Genomic DNA, 22166 nt, shown 5'->3' with positions numbered 1-22166 from the left:
ATCACAGTTATTTAATGATAAAAAATTAACAGTAGTCTTTCTTAAACACCTGCAGTGTGTACATTGAAAAAAATTGCCTACCTGGCAATTACCTTCAGACATGTCATATTGCTCTGAGCAGATCAAGGCACGGTTATGTACTAGATACAGGGGCATGCTTCTGACTGGCCCATTGCAAGACAAAAGAGTGCACATTCCCATGGTGTTTAGGGAAACCAACCAATACACACCCTTTCTTCTTGTGTTGCCCATGGGTGCCCAATGACCAACATATCAAGTAACTTGCACTAGGTGTATAACGACCATTTGGGGGTCGACAGCATGGTTTGGGACTGTTGTGTTGCTGGTTGCGTAGGTATTAGCTGGTAGTAGTGTAAATGTCATGTGGCTGTATGTAAGTTTTAAAAAAATAAAAAAATCTATGCTCCTGTTTCATTGCCTGGACACTGTTTCCATTCCTAATTATGAAACCTTTGAACGATTTTTTATATCATTGAAGCTTGAAATAGAGTTGTCATTTCACCCAGTAGTGACTGGTTACTCTTTTTCACAGTAGCCAGCATAAAAATATTAGGAAAAAAACACTGGGTGCTGCATTTTGACAAGCACTGTTTATGGTTTACACAAAAAACAGCGTCTCTACTTATGTTGAATGTCAATAAAAACTTATCCTCAAGTGATTGCTATTTCCTTTCTGCTCTGGGAAGGATTCTCTGGGGTGAGTGTAATTGCTTTATTGATTGAACAATGCAAGGTTTTAAATAGCTGTAGGAGTCGTCGACTTTTAGGTGGAGTTACCAAAGTTTCTCTTCAGCCCGATTAATTCAGCAAGCACAGCAAAAAAGTGCTTTCTGCCCAAGCGTGGGAATTGAGAGTTCACACAGCAACATCACCAAGTTGTTTAGCTGTGCAAGGCGCATTGTATTGTCTTAGCCGTGCAACAGCAATAACTATGATCATGATTTTCTGTATTTTGGAGAAAATTGAGTAAAATATTAGAAAACCTTAACCACAGTGTGTCAGAAATGGAGATTTTTATATATGATGATTACATATTAAATATGAAGAAAAAAAACCTCTCAATTTATCTGTTTTCATTCCAACTGCATATACTTAGATAGAAAAAAAATAATAAAAAAAAAAGAGTGGTGAAATTTGACCCTTTGGTGACTGAAAGCACATACTGTACTGGATTATCAAGCACAGTTCAAATATATCTTCAAGAGGAAATGTAATCTCAATTTACAGTGAGCTTGACTACGAAGAACATAAGATAAACATTTTTTCTTTTCCCAAAACTGTCAGGGCCTGAGACAAAACCAAAACCAAACCAAAAAAAAAAAAAAAGTAAATATCTACTTTACAGCTGCACAAGCAATTAAATAGCAACTATCTGTGGAGTAATCTCTAATAGATTACATTTTCTTAGCATTTCTTTATGTAAATTTAGAGCCCAAAATATCATAGTTAAGTAGAAAAAAACATAATTCAATGGATCTATGGCATAAACCTTAGATATCCTCCTAAGGCGTTCTATTATGCATTGGTTAATTTCTGAAAGGTCTTGTTTTACAAACAAGGTACTACGCTTGTAAAGCTGATCTAAGACTAGCAAGTGTAGAAATTACTGAAGCAATTTATTTTTGTTATGCAAGTATTGGACTTCTTTGTTGCTTGAAAGGTGCTAAAAGCCATCTGAGGTGCTAGCTATCTGACAGGCTTTCGTCTTAGATTTCAGGTTTTTCAGACTTGAAAAGCTCTATGGCGTGTTAAGATCATTTCCCTTCACTTTTTTTTTTTTTTTTTTTTGTAATTTAAAGGCACTTATATATCTGTTAGATTTATCCAAGTGTTAAGATCTTCAGCAATAATAAGAGGCTTCTTACTCTTCGTCAAACCACCTCTTTTGTTGCTTTGTAATAGAACTGGGGTATAGCAAATAATCTCTCCTGCACTTCCATGTGTTGTTGGCACTGGGAACTGGATATATACTTTTTTAAAGTAACTTGGTTCAACTTCAGTTTCTATTACTTTATGTTCTTTAGTTTGTGAATGTGAAAAAAAAAAAAGGAAGTAATAATATGACCAGTGGATCCAAGCCAGAAAAAGTCTCCATTAAAGTAAACTTAAAAAAATCTTCAGTAGTGTCAGCCCAGTCTACTTTTGCTACACAATTTACTGTATCTGGGTAGCTTGAGGGCTAGCTGCCTAGAAACACAGCAAGTTGCATCTGGTTATTAATGCCATATTCAGTATAAGCTGAATATATATGTAAAAGATTTTCAGTGTGCATGAGTAGAATTTTAGTGCTTCCAGAACCAAAATAATTTGATGTTTCCAAATCTGTTGCATTAATATTTACGGGAATGTAGTAAGAAAACTCTAAGAGGAATGCAGATTAAACTTAATACAGTTCTGTTGAAAGCAGAAGGGAAGCTAAAGGACAGATCTTTTGACATACTTTTCTGAAAAACTAAAAATGACATAGTCCTCATTTCTGAAAACTTATTTCATCTAGGTGTAACCTGGATTATTTTGTTGTTTTTGTTGTTGAAAATGTCATCAGTTTTCCCTAGTCCATAGAAGGAAAATATCCGTGTTATTTGCTTTTTATAGAGAGAGATGTTTTGCTATGGAACATGCTTTTTCATTTTTTTGCACACCAAACATTATAGGTTTATTTGTTGTTTTGTTTTGGGTGTTTAGTTTTTCTGTTTGTTTGAAATTAAGTTTCTAGACTAGATCTGTTTGAGACAAGGTAACATTCGTTCAACAGTGTGGAGGTCCCTTCCAACCTGAATAATTCAATAATTTCTTCATTAAATCCTAGCACTCTCTTGTACTAATTTACATTGTTAAATTGTTAGAGCTGTTTTATCCCTAACTTGCCCTTTTGCAGCGCATCAATGTCTCCCAATTCCAAGGCATTCAGAAAGTTTAATTTAATATTTTAATTGAAGCATTTGAAACATGAGTGCTTCAGTATGGAAGGGGATTAGTAACTTCAGATGATGTCTGGTAGCATTTGCAACATACTTCAGTCCTCATGGTATACAAACATTCTTTGGTGCTTCCAGAAATTATATCCTGTATGTAGTAAAGAGGTATAATAGTCTGTATTTACCACTTTTGGTTCCCATCTACACTTGATTGATATAGATAAATCTTGAAATTTTCCCATTGTAGGGTTTGTAGTGATGAATCAAGGTATACCTTTGATGAATCAAGCTAAGCCTGTCATTGTAGCCACTGAATTGTAGGGTGTCAGAATGTAAGGTAAACTTATTTGGGGAAAAAAAATAGAAAACAGTCATACTCATTATTGACAGCATTATTTGCCAATAATCCCCCCAAACAGTCAAAGAACTATAAGTCCTTTTTGCTCCCCCACTTCATTTTAGATTATATAGCATTGCAGAAGGAAGGTATGAGAAAGGTATTTCCCCTGTCCTGTGTTAAATGATCCATTTACCCTCAGGACATTCTAAAAGGTCTGAACAGCATGAGAGACCTATCAAGAGAGGAACAGTTTGGTGACAGTGCCAATCTGTAGCACACCAACATTTCTTAACATCTAACAAGTCATACTTAGCTTTCAAACAGCATTAACAACCAAACCACTCTTTAGTAATGTGTGCCAGTATGTCTGCGGTCCGTGGCTCAAGGAACGTATTTTTTTTGCGATGGATTCTTGGCACTATTCAGTGTCAAAACAAGATTGTTACGAGCAGCAAGAGTGACTGATAGCTTTGTCAAAATCCTAAGGGTCCTTTGGTTGTAGTGTACTTCTCTGGTACAATATCCTTTGCTCAATGTGGATGGAGTAACCACAGTGGAGAGATCTATAATGTTATATTTATTATCATTAGAGTTATTTATTTTTAGATTAAACCCAATGCCACTTGCTTGGCAAGACTTAGGAATGCCATTATTCTGTTAAACTGAGTCCTGATGTAGTGGTCTGCTGAGCACAGTATGATGTCTCCCCTCCTCTAAAAAGAAAAATATTCACACAGATATTGATAAAATTCATAGCAGATTAGCAGATGGAGATGGAGTTTCCTAGGCCTAGGCTTGGCCAAATGATGGTAAAGAAAAAATTCTGGTAATGAAGACCAAAAAAAAAAAAAAGTTTCCTTCTGTGAAAAGTTATTAAATAAAATTGACTTCTTCCAAATGAAGGATGTGGTCCTGTATCAGAATAAGTGATAACTCCCAGGGATCAGGAAAAAAAAAATTCCCCTGAAAACAACACAGGCCAAATTGCAAAGACTAGCTTGGCTAAGGCTGCACAAATGTTTGTCCACTTAGTGTCATCTAGAACTTGTAAGTAACTACAAAGTTCACTTATTTTGTTAATCTTTGCCATAAACTCAAGGTGCAATTCATATGGGACAAATGAGGCAGCTGTTTCTTGCAGATAGTCCTATATCTGTGTCAGCCTTTCATGTCCACAGTGTTAGTTACATGTGGGTTTTCTGTGTTACAGTGTGGAAGTACTAGAAACCATCCTAGAAAGGATGTACATCCTAGTGGAAGTACTAGAAACCATCCTCAGATGCCAAATGAAATTCATGAGCTATGCTGTTCATTAATATAAATAAAAATGACAGCAGGAACCATTAGAAGTCAAAATAAAACACTTTGCTGTCCTGTTGGTGTATTGCTGGGTAGTTTTTGACTTCATCTTCTTCATTCTTTCAGTTCTGCGTGATGACTTCAGGCAAAATCCATCAGATGTAATGGTAGCCGTGGGCGAACCTGCTGTGATGGAGTGTCAGCCTCCAAGAGGTCACCCAGAACCCACTATATCATGGAAAAAAGATGGGACCCCTCTGGATGACAAAGATGAGAGAATTACAGTAAGTATAAAAGAGTGTTGTTTGAAAAACTTGTAAAACTTAAATTATTAGTCTCTTGAGCATGTGGACATCCAGTCATGCTGCACTTTCTGGGTTCTGTCCTTTCCTTGCCTCAAAGGCAAGGTTAGTTTGCACTTAGCTTGGAATGCATTCTCTAGTCGCATACTGCTTCACTGCAAGGTATGCATTTGTTTGTTAAAGGGGACCATGCAAAACTTGTGTTCTTCTCTTCCTTAGGGGAATTACAAACTTGTGAAAATGAAATTCATTGTCATTCTCCTATAATTTTCTTGCCTTTTATCCACTTACAAATTCCTGCAACTGTACCTGCCTTCTTTAGTTGGAAGGAGGAACTGCTGGTAGTCTAGGTGAGACTTTCTTTTGTAATTCTTTGGAAAGCAATCTGTGCAGAAAAGTTGTGCATTGTGGTATAAAGGATAAGAAAACATTTGGAATATTTCTTTAGAGAGGTAATGACTTACCCTATAATCTCAAATTAAGCTGTTTTCCTATTAGAGGTGTTATGTTCATTTGTAGCTGTAGCTTGCTGAATACAGTGCACAGTTATTCAGTAGTATGTAAAAAGCATCTTCTCTAATCACAAAACTATCACTCTTTTAATTTTTGATATGTAAAACAATAAGTTATTGAGCCTAATGGCTTGAAGAAAGGGTAAGGAAAAGTGGAGTTTAGAAATCAGTTGTATGCTGGCAGCATGGTGAACCAGAACATCTTTCCATATGGTAACAATATGTATCATCTGAAAGTACATACCATGTATTATCCTGTTGGTATTTTGAGGATTATTAATGTAAAACAAGGTCATATACATATTTATATACCTCAATCAGATGATGAAATGAGGGAGATTTTTAATGGAAGAACACTTAAATGCCAGCAACCTAAGTTAAAAATTACCTCTGATGCTGGAGATTTAAATTGCCTGTTGTTTCATATGCTTTTTACAAACAAGGCAAAGCTCTGGCATTGTGTACTTCTGGCATATGCATACATTTAAATTTTTAAGTGCCCTGTAGAACCTATACTGATTGCTGGCTATTAACACAATTCCTCCAATCATACTTAAAAAGAACTTGCAATTTCCGTTTAAAATTTCCTTCCTACTGTGACAAGTCAATTGACCTGAGATAAGGGGAAGATTCCAATGCTATTTTTTCTTCAGGAAGTGCTTTCTAAACTTGAATTTTATATTGCTGTAGTTTCTTGAAAGAATTTCAGGTATAACTTATTCAGTACATTTCCTTTGTTATACATTAAAACTGCTCTTCTCCCAGCTGCCAGAACAAACACATACCCAGAACAAAAGCAACAGTCATTGATTGGCAACAACCACTTGTATTTATTAAAACTGTGCTTATGATGAAATAAAGATCCTCATTTTGGTTTTCTTTTCTGTTTATCACATAAAATACTCACCTACCTAGTATTCTTTCACCATGATATTGGGTAAAGTTAGGTTGTATTATCAGTTTCTGCTTCCAAAAACAAACAACTGAAAATGAGTTTTGATGTAGGTGTAGATGTATGCGTTTCACGTGCTGATATGAGTGTGTGTGTTCCGAGGTGCGAATTAACAGTGCTGAGATAGCTAAATCAACTGCATCATTTTACGTCATATTTGCCTCGCATAGTCTTAAACAGCACCATGAATGTCATGACTGCTTTCTCACACAGGCAAGAGACTGAAGCTACATAGTAATGCAAATTTGCATTGACTTACAGCTGTAGCAGGATCTTGCCAAGTGGATAAATATGCATTCAGATGTACATCTCAAACAACTTTGCAGTAACCTTCTGTATTATCTTGCTAGTGGCTGGGAGACACGAAGAGACTGAGACCTGGGATAGAGAATGTGCCAAAGGACAGATGGGCAAAAAATACTGATTTTGAAACCTGACTTAGAATTGTTCTATTTTTGTTTACAGATCTTCTTTGGATTATTTCCATTTGTATTTAAAAACAGAAACATAAAGAATTAAAGCAGTACAATAGCTGAAATAAGAATGAAATTGTTGGCTTTTATGTGATAGACTTAATTTTTGTATGAAATCAGCCTTTTTTTAAATATTTTTTTCATTGAATTACATATACTTAAAGTTAATGCCAACATTTATTAAAATTGATGCTAAAATTCTTACTGATAGCAGTGAGACTGACTTTCAGGTAATATGGCTTGCAGGCATTACCTTCCTCTTTTTAAGCTGTGAAATTATCAGATCAGGAAATGCCAAAATGTATGTGTTGGTGTTCAATATATAGGTAATACCAGTGGACATATAACCAATGAGAATACTTGTCGTGGTTCCACTTTTAAAGCATTTCCAGTTGATTTCATTCCTAAAAAATTCCTAAAGCATTCAATATTAATGGTTTTGTTTTGTTTTGTTTTTTGTTTTTTGTTTTTTTTCCTGAAAAGAGTTTTAAAATAAGCATTAAGATTATACTTTTTTAGGTATAGAGGATGATGTTTGACACCTCTTTTCTGAATTGTATCTATACTTTCTTTAAAAATACATGTTACGTCCATGAGGCAACCTTATTTTTAATATATGGAAACTGTCTTTCTTGTCTGCAATGGCAATATTGATCTTTGAGTCAGCGGAACTGTTTTTTACAAGATTGAGTATTAAGGGTGCTGGAGAAGCAGAGGTGGTAGCTTCGTTCCCGACAGAGATTTTGAAGCAGAGATTTAGATAAATAGCAGTTGAGTAAGATCCAAGTTCAGGCACTACTTCCTTTGGAATGCAATAAAAAGAAAATATTATTTTGTCCTGGTAGGGTTAAGGAAATTGATATGTTTATGTAGGTGAGATAATAAAAATCAAAGTGCTCTTTGCATATTTTGGTCCATTTGTAGGGCAGATAAATATGCTTTGAAAAGAAATAAATTTGTCTTTCAGGTTATAAGCAGTAGTGAGTGGAACAAATATGAAATGAAAGTAAGGGTCTGGGCACAGCTGTCTGTGGTGGTTTATAGAAACAGACATTCTCTCTGAGCACAGCTCTCCCAGTACTGCTCAATTTTACCTCAAGTCAGGCTCAGTACAGGCTGTTCATTGTACACGTGTCCACTGGTTGAATCTGATGAAGAGTCATCACTAAAACATGTTTTTCTCTTTGCTCTTGAATATGCTGTATATAAACAGTTTTCTCCATGCATTGTAGCTAAACTTGATTGTTTTTGTGTGTATCCTTTACAGCACGGTACGAAAGAAAATGCTTGATGTGGCTAATCCCTCTCTATATATTGTGAATGAAACAAGAATGACAGTCTTGCATGGGAAGCAAATGCTTATCTTTAACTTAATTTGTTGAATTGAAAAACAATTATCATGAGGCCAGAGCAGAACTAGTGAGATTCTGTGCTCATCAAGCTAATTTCTCTCTGGGGATCACTGTGGAATCAAGAATCCCTGCTATAATATATAGCCGTAAAAGAGTGCTTCAGTGCAGTCTAGTGAATGCCTCTCGTTTCTCTCTGTGAACAGTTTAAAAACAAAATGTGTTTTTCCAATGTTAAGGTATTCCATCTGTGCTAGGAGAGGCTGTGCAGCTCTCATCTTGGAGCTGAGACGCTGTGGAGAGAGAAAATGCAAGGTCAGGACTACAAATAATGGAGAAGAGAACTCACCGGGGTGGGGAACTTCCTCAATCTGTTTCCAGCCCTTACTGTTGTTCATGCATATGGAGTTGTCTTGCTAGGTCAAATTCATACTGAATTCCTTAGAGCAAGGATTTAGACCAGGGCTCCTGGCTTCTAGGTATCCTCACCAGGAACAGGCACACTCACAGCCCCAGCAGTCTAGCCATCTTCTTTGCATGGCAGCCCAGTTTCGTTAGTACATAGCCAAGTGTTTCAGGCGCTTACCTTGGAGCTGAAAGCTCTGAGTTTGCATTGCCTCAGGTTAAGGAGGAAGTGGAATCAGTCTTGTAGTTTCTGCTGACTGTTCTAATCACAGGGTTTGGTCTTTCCCACTGTGTTTTGTCTAAATAGAGTTGGCAGGAGCATCAGTGGCTGTGAGCAATGACTAGCTTGGGCACTCACAGATACGGCAGTGAATAATGGTTGCTTGTAAGCCTGTGAGTACCCCTACTGTGCCTCCATTCCCTTTTCAGCCTTCTTCCTGTAGTACTCCAAAACCTCCCACTGCCTTTCAAATGGTGTTCCCACTGCCTTCCTACCACACGCCACTGAAATGAATTTTTTTCCTCATTCCCCATCTATTTCCTCACAACCTGCCCTTGTATTTACCCAACCTTTTACTCCCACCTGTCTAGCCCCACTTTGGCATCTGATTAATGCTAACTGCTTGTGTCGAGGTAATAATTTGGATGCCAGATAAGCAAAACCTCCTGCTCTACACTGTAATGTAAAGGCACTCTCCCTTTGACTTTGCTGCTAATGTAAATGGGTGGTGTGCTATGATTTGTCATGAATGTGGTGTTGCCTGCCTGCATCTGATTTGCTCAGAGCCTCCCTTAAGGAACTTTGCTGCTGATCCGTCATCTTTGTGAATCTGAAGGCAACTGCCTGCATATAAGATGCTGACATCAATAATCTAACCGAGATGGTGGGGCCTTTGAGCATATCTTTAGGCAAAAACTGGCAATAACTACAGACTCTGCGGAGTGCAAAGCATTCAAAGAGGAGTTTGTGTATCTCCTATTAGACTGGGGAACCTCCATGCACTTTTGGATCTCTGTCTCAATTTGTCTCATATGTTATAGGCAATGTCTGCTTGATGAACTAAACCTCAAAAAATGCAGAGAGTGCCTGTAATTATCAATACTTTCCCAGTGTAAGAATATATACATCTTACATAAGCTCTAGAGCAAGTTGATGTTTGAGCCAGGATTAGAGGTCAGAGCTTCACAGCTTCTTCTGTACCTGCCCCATGACCAGCAGTAGCCCATACTTCAGAAAGCTTACTAATTGCCCACATCTCGAAGGATGGTGAAAGAAAGGAGCTACGCATACTGGAAATTAAATGTTAATAGCTAAAATCTTTTACATATACATGAAAAAGGATGCTGGTACCTCAAAAAGAAATCCTTTGCAACTGAATACAAAAAGCAAAGCTTTTGCATTGAAACTTTGATGCAGCTCTGTGATTGCAATTTCCCCCTCTTTCGCATTAACTCTTATCTATCATTTATCCTGAACCATTTTAATCTGATCTTTAAAAGAAAAACCTTGAGAAGCTATTTATCTTTCCTTGTTCAAGATTCTTAGCTTTTAAGATCAAAGTTACGGAATGAATAATGCATACAGGTTTTCATTCCTTTTGTGTGTGGCTGTCTTGTGACAGCAACAGTTTTGAATGACTATGTTCTTATTTTAGGTAAGTTGTAACTTGAATTCTTGATTACTGTTTTTTATCCTGTCCCTTAAATAGTACATCTTAAATACCAAGTATTTATTCTCTTGCACAATGCTATTTTTACACAAGTGAGTCTAGAAAATGCTTTCTACAAAAGGTAAAAACGAGGTCTCTGATCTGATGTGACAAGAAACCTCCATAACGATACCATCCACAGGAAGATAGTTTATGTATTTGCCCCATTATTATTATTATTATTATTATTATTATTATTATTATTATTATTATTATTGTAAATGAATTATTGAAAAAAGCTTGGTTCATCTTTGTTGGTTGAGACCATTCACAGCCTCATTGTGCTTTGACAAGTTTAAAACAAGATAGGTGATACCAATATGATCTCAGTCATAAAAAGGAGGAAGAAAGAAATGGAAGAAATTATTATGCATATCATTTAAAAAGCAAAAGAGAAAGTATTGTTTGTATTGGAGGGAACAGTGGAAAAAGTAGAAATTAATCCTCCATTTATCCAAAGGGGTCTTTCCTTCCAAAGATAAATTGCAGTGGGAAAAATTGCAGAGGGGAAGTGAATCAAGAAAAAGGAAACAAAACCTGATTGAATTTGTTGCTGTGTGCTGTGCAGGAAACTTAACCCTTTAAAACAGCTTTGTTCCTGACACAAATCATACAGTTATGGTGCCACTCTGAATTAATTCAAGATGTTTATCCTAATTTCTTTTTTTCTCCTTTTCTCATTTTTTTTTTCTGGCCTGGCTCTCTTTCTTTCATTAATTTCTTAATCTTGAATGTTTTAACATCTTAGCCTCCCCAAATTACTTATCTTAAATACATATCAAAGGAATGCATATTTCTGGAGAAGATGTAATGCTTACTTGTAGGTTAACATAGTCTATCCTGTGGAGAACAGTATGAGAGATCATGGCCAGGGTACACAGCACACAGAACAGTATGTGTATGAGGGGGGTGGCAGCAAGTAACTACAGTTAAGTGTTTTATTTCATTTTAATTGTTTTTCTTTTGGGGGGCAGATTAAAGGGCATGCAGCAATTTCCTATATGTCCCAGGAGGATTCAAAAGAGAAGTGTATTTTTCTGCCAATTCCGCTATGTATTTGTTGCCTCCCAGAAATTTCCTTTCTTTCCAGTCCTTTCTCTTCGTTCTATTTCTTTTTCTTACTTCAAGAGAGGGTTGGCTTCCACTCTCCTTCTCTTTTTCCTTCTTCTGCTGATCCCTACAATGGTGGTTTCCTCAAGGATCAAGAGTAGTTTTTGTTAATGATTTATATTTCTTCTGCTATTAATATTGCTTCCACTGGTAACACAGTTGGAACTGCTGTGACTTAACTTGGCACCCAAAGGGGAAAAAAGACGAAAGATTGTGAAAAAGAATTTGGAACCCCATAGCTATCCCAGAGGATGCTGAGAATGTTTCTAAATCCTGCTGTTTCTTGTTCTTAATTTTTCCAGAATGTGACAATTGTTTTTCTGTATTCATGCTTAAAGCTCTGTTTGTTAAAGCTCTTGTCTTACTTCCTAAGTCTTTTTTTTTTTTTTTTTTTTTAAGGTATGTGTTATCACAGAGATATCTGGGTCTTTTCAGTGGTACAATAATAAAATAAAATCTTTGTGACTAGCATTTGTCACATTATTTTGTGTATTGTGTGTTTTCCTGGTAGAATCCTAAAAACATTGCCTTCTACAGATGACCTAACTCTTCTTGGAAGACTGTAAAAACCTGACTAATTCTAGCAGCCTGAGTACCATTCAAGGATGAATGACTTTCTAACAAAGAAAGAAAATAAAACACTGAAAAAGTATATGTTTTTGTATTCATTGCCCTCTTCCTCCATGCTGCCTAGAGGCTTATGGTATTCCATCTTATTTCAGACTTAGCCCTTGAAACTCTTCATCTCTAATATGTTCACAACTAGTTTCCAACCCTGACCTGCTAATAACCCAGCTGTTAATAGTGACAGCTTGTATTTCTGCAGTAAATTGTAAAAAGTGTATTACTGAAGTAAACAGGGATTGAAAATTCTAGTCTATTGCAAGATTCTCTCCTCACGGCTTTTTGCAGGTTTGCCATTTGAAAAAGCATAGCTGTGCAGACTTTGTCAGGCAGATGTGAGCTCATTCAGCTCACTCTTTGAATCGACCAGAACCATATGGCAGCGGTTAATGTGGCGCCAAGCCTGAGCTAATAAGCCCTGCTGAGAGACAGGCTAGATCACTCAGGCACGGTATTGTACTAATACGGCCACACAGCTTCTGTTGTGCTGAGGATAAGGGCAAAAAGAGCTTGCATTGGCTGGAGGTCCCCACATGCCAAGCCAGAGCAAATGGCCTGAAAACACCCGTGTGGACGTTCCCTTCCTTTCCCAATAGCTCTTACAGTCAACTGTCCCAAATACTTCTCTGGGGGACAAGCTGCTTTCTCCATTAGTGCGAAGAGTTTGCTGCAAGAAAATGGCAAGAAAAAGATGGTTAGCCAGTTAGTCTAAAGTGCCTGAGTCATATTTCATGCCAGAAATTGTTCTAATTGGTTTAAACAAGTAATTATTAACCCTGAACCTTGTATGTCATGATGTTGAATAACGCGTAGGACAAGGCAAATAATGCATTGTTTCACACTGAGTGGAACATGCTTTAGAAGAATCCACACTGAAGAATCTAGAGATGAGGGCTAATAAACCAGTCACTGGGAAACTGGGCATTAGTAGAGAATAATCAAAGCATTGTGCCTTTTCAGTGGACATCTCAAAAAGGATAATGATGGCCTGTGGAATTAGTGGAAAGGGAAGGAGCATCATGATGCAGGGCTAAAGGGTGGCCCAGTAACAAACATCTGTGGATGGGCAACAGGTTCTGTTGGCTTGTGCTGGGTGTCACAGAGACGACATTTTGTGTTTAGGACAAAATTGACCTCTTCTATCCCAAAGGCATTCCCTATCATAGTGCAACCTACCATGCGAGGTAATGAGATTTAGAGACTGCATTCAAACAATCTGAAACTACTGGAGTTAAAACTCATTTTAATTCACTGTTAGATTAAAAGGCTAGTTATGATCATGTAGTGGCTGGCATTTTAAACCACGTTGTTGCTGATCATATTGTCAGAAAAAAATTCCCCATAGCTAAGGGTATCCATCCTGTCTGCTTTTCTCACAACTTTGAGAAGTGTTCCTTTGCATCAGTGATGCACATTGTTTCAGCTATTTTATTTTTATTCTCACTGCTTAAAATGTTAGGCATCAAACATGTAACTATGGTTTCTCTTTGATGTTTCACTCTTGTTGTATAATAAAAAGTATACCTTTAATGTGAACCAAGTATGCATTTTTCTATACTGAACTTTATTTTACAATTATTTCTACTTTAAATATAAAAATAAAGTGAAGAAAAATGTTCTTTTGCAGATATTGTGAGTGCTTAAAGGAGTTTGAAAACTCTTCACAGAGTCAAAATTCTCCATGGATTTCTTTTGTCCCTAGTCATGAACTGATGATGACCTAGTGTTTAAAAAAAAAAAAAAAGTGCCTGCAGCAAATATGGTGTGTGTTAGTGTTAGATATCTGAGTTTTGAGATTTCCACAGAACTAGACATTAGACATCAGGATTTTCTTGTAAAATGGTTTATTGAGAGTTTTGAACCTCTGGGATCATCTGAAATGATAGAAATGGAGTCTGGGAAGCTTCTACTCCTTAAAAAATAATATCAAAACAGGTGGCTGTTATCTCAGACTAGGTTACTTGAGCTATCCAGAGCATGCAGGCCTTTATGATTTGAATGATTAGGAGCAAAGGTGATTTATGCTGAGAAAGTCAATCCTTTGTTTGATTTGGCTGATATTCTAGTTGTTTTCTTTGGGATGGGTAAGGGAGTTGAAGAAAGGATGTGGGAGGGAAATTATTTCTTCATTCATTTGATTCTCTTAATGAAAAAGAAACATTTTTGTTTGGCTAGTTTTTTTAAGCAGTCAGGAAAGGAGACTTATATTGTGCTTATATTAAGTACAATAAGGATGAAGACTGGGTTTAGAAAGTTGATTCTTCTCCCTCCCTACTCTCATCAGCTGTATGGAAATCCTAAATGTACAGTGTGGACATCCTCCTCTAAATCAGAAGTCCATTTCTGGAGAAACTATTCCTCCCAACTCCTTAAGGACTGTTTACCTTCTCTGATTCCTAATCAAGAGCAAAACCAGTGAGAAACAGAGTGATATGTGAAGTATCAAACTTTTAGAGCCTTGTATGAACGTAACACGCCAGACGCATCAGGTCTCTCACTGGGAAGCGTGTGCACTGTGAACAGGCACAAAATGTATTCAGAGGAAAGTTCAGTCCATCGGACATGAGACTAACCGTCCCTACCTATCAAATGTGCAAAAGAAACTTAAGCACTAGAAACTGTCTGTGTTCCCAGGTACTTTCATGCTGATTCCTGGACCTGTGAGCCTTTCGCTTTATTTGTTACTGTATTTATATTTACCTTATACTTACATACGGAGGTATTTCCATTTGAATATCGTGAAAGACTTGTGGCAAGTGTGTAGCAGTGAAGTGAATCAACCCAAATTCTCACTGTGTTCAGTGTTTTCCAAACACTGAAACCCACTCCATTTGGGGAGGGGGAGGAGTACATTTTTGTTCTTTAAAGTCTCTAGTAGACCTTATAAATTTGATTGTTCTTGGCATTTTTGATATTCCTAGTTGCTTGCACACCGCAGCAGCCACATGCTGTCACTTAAAATCTAAATATCGGATAACTGCTAACTGAGACTTTATTGTATATCATGCTTTTTAAAAAAAATTAGTTTTGTAAAGTAAGAATGACACTAACTCTAAAAGCATGTTTAATAAAACCTCAACAATCTATGTGCTGAGTTTGCACATATTATGTTCTCATAATCAAATGAAAAATGTAGAATAAAAACAGTAGAGAAGAACAGTGCCCATTTCTGGAGCTTCGAACAGATGTAAGTGATTAGAGCTTCTTGTTTGGTTTGCTTTGATTTTTTTGGTCTACTTTTTGAAAGTTCTGTCAACTTCATTTTTGCTTATTTCACTTTGTTTGGATAGTTCTGCCTTACTGAATCTCCTGTGATGCTTCTGGTTATATGAAAAGTCTAGTCCAAATCTCAGCACTTCAAAAATAATAATTTTTCAGTTCTTGGGTTTCCTCAACCCAACAGAGTACTTCTCTCTCTACGGGTAATAATATACTCACAATTACTGCCAAGTTCAGATATTCACCATGTGCAGTAGTGTGGGACTAACATACACATTGCAGGGTGTTATTCCAGACTCCTGTGGAATATTAAGGACCAAGCCTCACTTCTTAAGTTGTCCCTGATTAAAAAAAAAACAAAAACAAAACAAAACTTATTTAGCTAGATGGCAATTGTTGCTAATGCTCCTGGTTCGTTTAGATCAATGGTACAATTGATCTTACTTTTCTTCCTCAAAAAATCATTATCTTGCAAGAACCTGTTTGGCAAATGGCCACATAAAGATTGTTCTTTTTTTAATATGGCAGTGTGGGTGGTTAGTTTTACTTGCATCTAATTATGCTCACTTTCTTCTAACTCAACAGCTTTGCTGTTCCTTCTGTCTTTGCTGCTATTAATGGTTGTGTGCTTGCCTCTGCTGGGTCTCCTTGTTCTGGCTGCATGAGGGAGAATAAATTATACAGATATGGGGAGGGAGGGAGGAAGATTGTCCCCCTACAAGCTTAAGAGAGGGAAAATAATCCATGGGAAATAATGCTGTTCAGGAAGAAAAACTTGAGAAAGTGAAATGCTTTCCTAATGTATATCTTCCAATATTTCTATCGCATGTAGTATATTTATTTGATCTTGAAAGTAGCCATAGAGATATATACTTAAGTAATTTTGCCTTCCCTTACAACATTTGAAGTTTGGTTCCTTGAACAAAATGATGTTGAGTCAAGATCTTTAAACTGTAAGTTTTTATATTTTGCATCATTCCTTTTCCAAATAGTTATGCCATTCAGAATGCCAAGGTTTTCAAAGATTAATGTGTTGATGTGATAGCTTGGTCCTCCCTCCTTCACCACCCCCATTGCAGATTTTGCTATTCCAGTTCTTTTAGAGTCATTTGGCTCTTATGGCTACTCTGACGTCTGGTGTTCAATTTGAACCTTTCTATTGGAGGAAAACCTGACACAAATCAAATAGGAAGAAGTTTGCTTGTTCATTGTGTAATGTAACCACGGAAGCTGCAAGTACCTGATTGAAGCTATTTTACAGTTCATGATAGGAATTCCAAATTCCAGGAATGAAGGGTTCTCACTGGCAGGCCTGTACCTTGAATAGAATTAAACATAAGCTATTTTTACCATGAGACAATACATTCATTGCAACACTATTTTTAAAAGTGAGCCACAAATATTTTCCTATGGAGAAAATTATTGTACAGTAAGGGAAGGATTGCCTTGAGGTGGAAAGTCTGCAAGCTAAGCAAAGCAGATTGCTGTGCTGCTGCAATCTGCCTATGAGATTTTGGGCAAGCCATGAAATTATTCAGTACTTCTTGTTCAGCATTTCACGAGTTGTGAAACTGAATTCATTCATACATGTAAAGCAGCCTGACAGTATTACAACAAAGTTGTGTTATGCCACTTGGCCAAAGCGCAAAGCATTATTGCATCTTAAATCATGAATAGACTCTTTTTTGTAGGCAAAGTAGTAGAGAAATATTCTCACTCACATACTCAGGCCATGGTCCTCTAGGTGTTTGTGACTGCATAATACTTGCAGGATCTAGCCTATATGCAAATATTTTGAGATTTCCTTGTATTTTAAAGAAAACAGTTATTTACCACTCAAGTTGTATGCTGAAGCATCAAAGTGGCTTTAAAATGATTGTCCCTTGTGTTCAGGGATCTCTAGTTTATTAATAAACTAGGAATGTCTTTATAGTAGGTACTTTGCATGATTATAACTCCTGGGAAATTTGCATTCACAAAGACTATGATTAGTATGTTCCATGAAAATACACTTTGCACATATCCTGTACTCTCAGTGTACATTTCGATGTGTTACTGAAATCAATGTATTACCATTTTCTTTGCTGAGATTGGTATCTCACCCTTCCAAGAAAACATACAATATAATTTACAGCAAGAGAGAAACCTTTTTGAAGTTCTGAAACAGTTGAGATTACAGAATCTCAGAATGGTCGAGGTTGGAAGGGACCTCTGGAGATCATCTAGTCCAACAACCTGCCGAGCAGGGCAACCTAGAACATGTTGGACCGGATCACATCCAGGCAGGTTTTGAATATCTCCAGAGAAGGAGATTCCATGGCCTCTCTGGGCAACCTGTTCCAGTGCTCAGTCACGCTCACTATAAAGAAATGTTTTCTAGTATTCAGCTGGAACTCCCTGTGTTTCACTTTGTGCCCATTGCTTCTCGTCCTGTTGCTGGGCACCACTGAAGAGCCTGGCCCCATCCTCTTGACACCCTACCTTCAGATAAGTATATACATTGATAAGATCCTCTCTCAGCCTCCTCTTCTTCAAGCTAAACAGGCTCAGCTCTCTCAGCCTCTCCCTGTATGACAGATGCTCCAGTCCCCTAATCATCTTCATAGGCCTGCACTGGAGTCTCTCCAGGAGCTCCATGTCTCTCTTGTACCAGGGAGCCCAGAACTGGAAACAGTACTCCGGGTGAGGCCTCACCAAGGCTGAGTAGAGAGGGAGAATCACCTCCCTTGACCTGCTGGCAATGCTTTTCCTAATGCCCCCCAGGACACCATTGGCCACCTTGGCCACAAGGGCACATTGCTGGCTTATGGTTAACCTCTTGTCCACAAGGACTCCCAGCTGGGTCTTTCCCTGCAGAGCTGCTTTCTAGCAGGTCAACCTCTGACCTGTACTGGTGCATGGGGTTATTCTTCCCTAGGTGCATGACCCTACACTTGCTCTTGTTGAGCTTCATGAAGTTCCTCTCCACCCAACTCTGCAGTCTGTCCAGGTCTCTCTGAATGGCAGCACAGCCCTCTGGTGCATCAGCCGCTCCTCCCAATTTTGTGTCATCAGCAAATGTGCTGAGTGTGCACTAATCCAGGTCATTGGTGAATAAGTTGAATAATACTGGACCCAGTACTGACCCCTGGGGAGTCAGACAACATCCACTGCTCTCCCCTCATCTACCCAGATTGTTTAAGCATGATTTTTGCTTGGTGAATCCATGATGACTACTCCTAATCACCTTCTTATCCTCCTTGTGCTTGGAGATAACTTCCTGATAGCTGTTCTGTCTCCTTTCCAGGGATAGAGGTGAGGTTGACTGGCCTGTAGCTTCCTGGGTCCTCCTTCTTGCTCTTTTTGAAGAGTAGAGTGTCACTGACTTTATTCTAGTCCTCAGGAATCTCTCCTGTTTTCCACAAACTTTCAAAGGTGATGGAGAGTGATCTAAAAATAGCATCCGCCAGCTCCCTCATCACTTGAGGGTGCCCATGTTTGGTGGGTATCATGTTTGCCTAAATCATCTCTAACCAATCCTCCTCAACCAAAGGAAGGGCTTCCTTTCTCCAGACTTCCTCTTGTCTCAGACCCTCTAGGATCTGAGATTCATGAAGGCTGGCCTTAGCAGTGAAGACTGAAGCAGTCTTACAAAGGCAGCATTCGGTAACTCTGCCTTCTCGGTATCCTTTGGCACCTACCCTGTTCAGCATCGGCCTCACATTGTCCCTAGTCTTCCTTTTGCTACTGATTTATTTGAAGAAGCCCTTCTTGTTGTCCTTGACATTCGTTGTCAGATCTAATTCTAAATGGGCCTTGGTCTTCCTCATCACATCCCTGCATCCTCTGAAAACATTTATATATTCCTACTAAGCATGTCCCTTTTTTCCACATGCTATATACTTGCTCCTTCTGTTTGAGTTTTGCTAGGAGCTACTGGCTCATCCATGTAGGTCTCCTGCCCCTTTTGCTTGACTTCTTACACACAGAGATACATTGGTCTTGAGCTTGGAGAGAGTGATGCTTGAATACTGATTGAGTACTGACCAGATTCTTTATCTTTTTGTTGTTGTTTGCCATTAAGATACTTTCCTTTTACCACCTGGAGCATTATGGACATACTACATTTTCACTGCAGACTTTCTGCTAAGAAAATTGCTTTCATACATGTTTAGCTGATATCTCTTGCATTTGTCATTCTTAAATGTTAAGAAATACCTGAACAAAGAGAGAGCTGTAACTCCTCTCTTCCAAAATGAAAGGCTTTGGTGGAATAAGGGGTCATTTATATATCTATTTTTCTTGAAGCTAACAAATGTAGGTAGTTGTAACAGGGTTTTCAGTGGCTGGAGAAATCTTAATTTTAGTGATCTGGACATTTTAAGTAGGACATGGGGAAATAACTTTTAACATCTGCAAAATTAAGAGTAGCTGGAGTAATGACAACAAATAAACCTGAAAGGCTGCTTTGCTAACTATTTCTGATTTGAAAATAGAAAGTAGCCTTTGAAAATGTTCATCTGGATTTCAGCAGGTAGAGATCTATGTTCTCCATATGCTAACCATCTCAACAAAGGCCATTTCTTCTACCGTTATGAATATAAAGTTCAAGAAAGAAGGCAGTTTTTCATCTTCATTACGGATGCGTATCTCAGGCTGCAGTGTCAGTTTTACTATGCTGCCCTGTCAATGAGTCTCAAATTCACCTTGAAAGATCACCCCTAGGGGTGCCAGCTGAACCTTTGACCCTTCTGTTTCGACTGTCACCAAGGTTAACACATTGTTACAGCTTGTGATGTTTTGGATACCTGTTTATTTGGAGCCTTTTTTAGCCTACACTGTTTCAGACAACTTAAACAGAAGCAGCCTCTCACTGCTGTTCCATAGAAATACGTTTTGATGATTTTTAAGAATGAATTATATTTCTTCCTAGTTTTGTGTAAAAATAGATGTGAAATTTTAAAACAGCTTTATCACTGTGTTTCCTAAGTTATTAAAAGAACATCTATACAATTACAAGCAAAAATAACACAATGAGAAAGAATTTTCTTTCTAAATGGGCAGAATCATGCCTGAACTGCTGCTTACAATACTGCACAGCTGCACAGTGCAAAACAGTGTGTGGTGACAGGCCAAAGGACATCAGTAAGTATTGGCTTTGTGGGATAAATTCTAGCTATTGACAGGTTAAGAACAGTTTATCTGGAATTGTCCTACCAAGGTACTGTGTTGGATAATTAGCCTGGTATAATTAACATGGGTTTTGATTTACTAACCCAGAAAATTGTTTGCAAATACTGTTCTTGTCTATGGGATTGATAGCTAGCCAAGAGAACTCTTTTACTGTGCTGATAGAGGTTTTCCAAACATGTATTAAAATTTGTTATTTTAATACATTGTACCCTATAAATGTGCTCCTTGGGAAGTCCCTATTTTTGTCGAGGTTGTCCTCTGATAAAACAAATATACCATTAGTTTGGCGAGATTGACTCCTGGGTGCTGTTATGTTTATCGGTTTTGTATTCATGAAATAATAAAAGGAATCAATATCAAAATCAGTTTTATTCTTCTTGTATTGTTTCAAATTACTTCCACGTATTCTAATTGGGGAGTTAACAGTAGCTAATGTTGAAAAGGTGATCTATTTATTGAGATACAGAGGAAAATGTCAATGCAATTTTTGTTTCTGCTAATGGATATTATTATTTTTTTTTAATTCCAACAGCACAAGTCTACTAGATCATGACTTTGTATCCTTTCTCCCTTACTTTCTGCAAAATCAATTATTTAGCAGCGTTTTACAGGCATTATACCTACATATATCATTCAGACTGCATATGAAGTTATTCTACACCCTCTGTATACTCAGTTGAAAGGGTTGAGATATTAAAAGGTAGTGCTGTATCCTCTTCTGTCATCTCTTTCTGAACATGATATTTTAGGTAACAAACCTTAAATCAATTATTCCTTTCAGTTAGAATTGTGTCATTTTCCTTCTCTGAGACTTCTCTGGAAACTTGTAATCATCAGCGTAACAGCTACATTCAGTCCAGTTCCTTGTGATGCCACAGTTTTACCCTTTGGAAGATTTTGAACTGTAGTTTGAAAATGCCGTAATAGAGCTTTCTGAAAAGGAAGGATATTGTTTGTTTATCCACATGATCATACAGCTAAGGAAATAACATTTCAAACCAGTCTAATAGCTACATGCCTGTCTAACTAATTTAACATCTAAAATTTCTTTCTGATGGAATTCCATTTGTATCCCTTCTTCCTCATTCCCATTTAATAAACTCCTGCTCTTCCAATCCTCAAGGAAGTGTGCATCTCATTAAATCCCTCTTCCTGCTCTGGTTTTCACCTGCTCATATGTCTCAGGGACAGGGTTTCTCCTTTGGGCTACAAATATGTCAGGCTCAGCAGAGGTGCAGTTCTCAGTTTCAAGGTGAACTCCTAAGCATCTGTTGAAGAGTTACAATTAGGATCATAAGCTCATACCTTTATGGTATGTTTCAAGGCAGTCATGCTATGAAATTAGCTTGCTGTGTGAGCAGTATGAGTCTAGACAAAAATCTAATGCATTATTAAAGGCAGCTCTAAATACAGCAGATACTATGTACATAGTACATACATAAATACTATATACAACACACACATCAGATTGTTCCTTGCATGGATGTTTGAAACTGTCAGTGTTAATATCTGTAGTACAGTTTATGCCTCAGTTCTTACAGGTCATGAACAAATGCTTGAATCTAACAGGATTTTCCAGAATTTCATTGTTTAGAATTCAGTATTCTGAAATTTAAGGACTATTCAAACATTTTTCTGAAATATAGTGGAAATATGCAGATTATATTCCACCAAACATTTCTTGCCAACCTCTAGGTCTGGGGCAAACATGTAGCATTTCATTGCAATCCAGTGACACCAGCAAAGCAAAACTGAACCTGA

At 37.6% G+C, this 22166-nt stretch overlaps 1 protein-coding gene across 3 annotated transcripts in view; it reads left to right on the top strand.

Annotated features, from left to right (window-relative positions):
* Positions 1-22166, top strand: part of ROBO1 (roundabout guidance receptor 1) — a 704094-nt gene that overhangs the window by 574037 nt on the left and 107891 nt on the right. For all 3 annotated transcript variants that reach the window (XM_048080853.2, XM_048080848.2, XM_048080849.2), the window contains one exon: positions 4705-4862. In XM_048080853.2, coding sequence (XP_047936810.1) covers positions 4705-4862 — 158 coding nt within the window. The remainder of the gene's footprint in view (positions 1-4704; positions 4863-22166) is intronic.

Source organism: Anser cygnoides, chromosome 1 (genome assembly GCF_040182565.1).
Source record: "Anser cygnoides isolate HZ-2024a breed goose chromosome 1, Taihu_goose_T2T_genome, whole genome shotgun sequence".
Taxonomy (NCBI): domain Eukaryota; kingdom Metazoa; phylum Chordata; class Aves; order Anseriformes; family Anatidae; genus Anser; species Anser cygnoides.
Note: the sequence above shows the minus strand (reverse complement) of the source record. Positions and strands in the feature narration are given on the sequence as shown.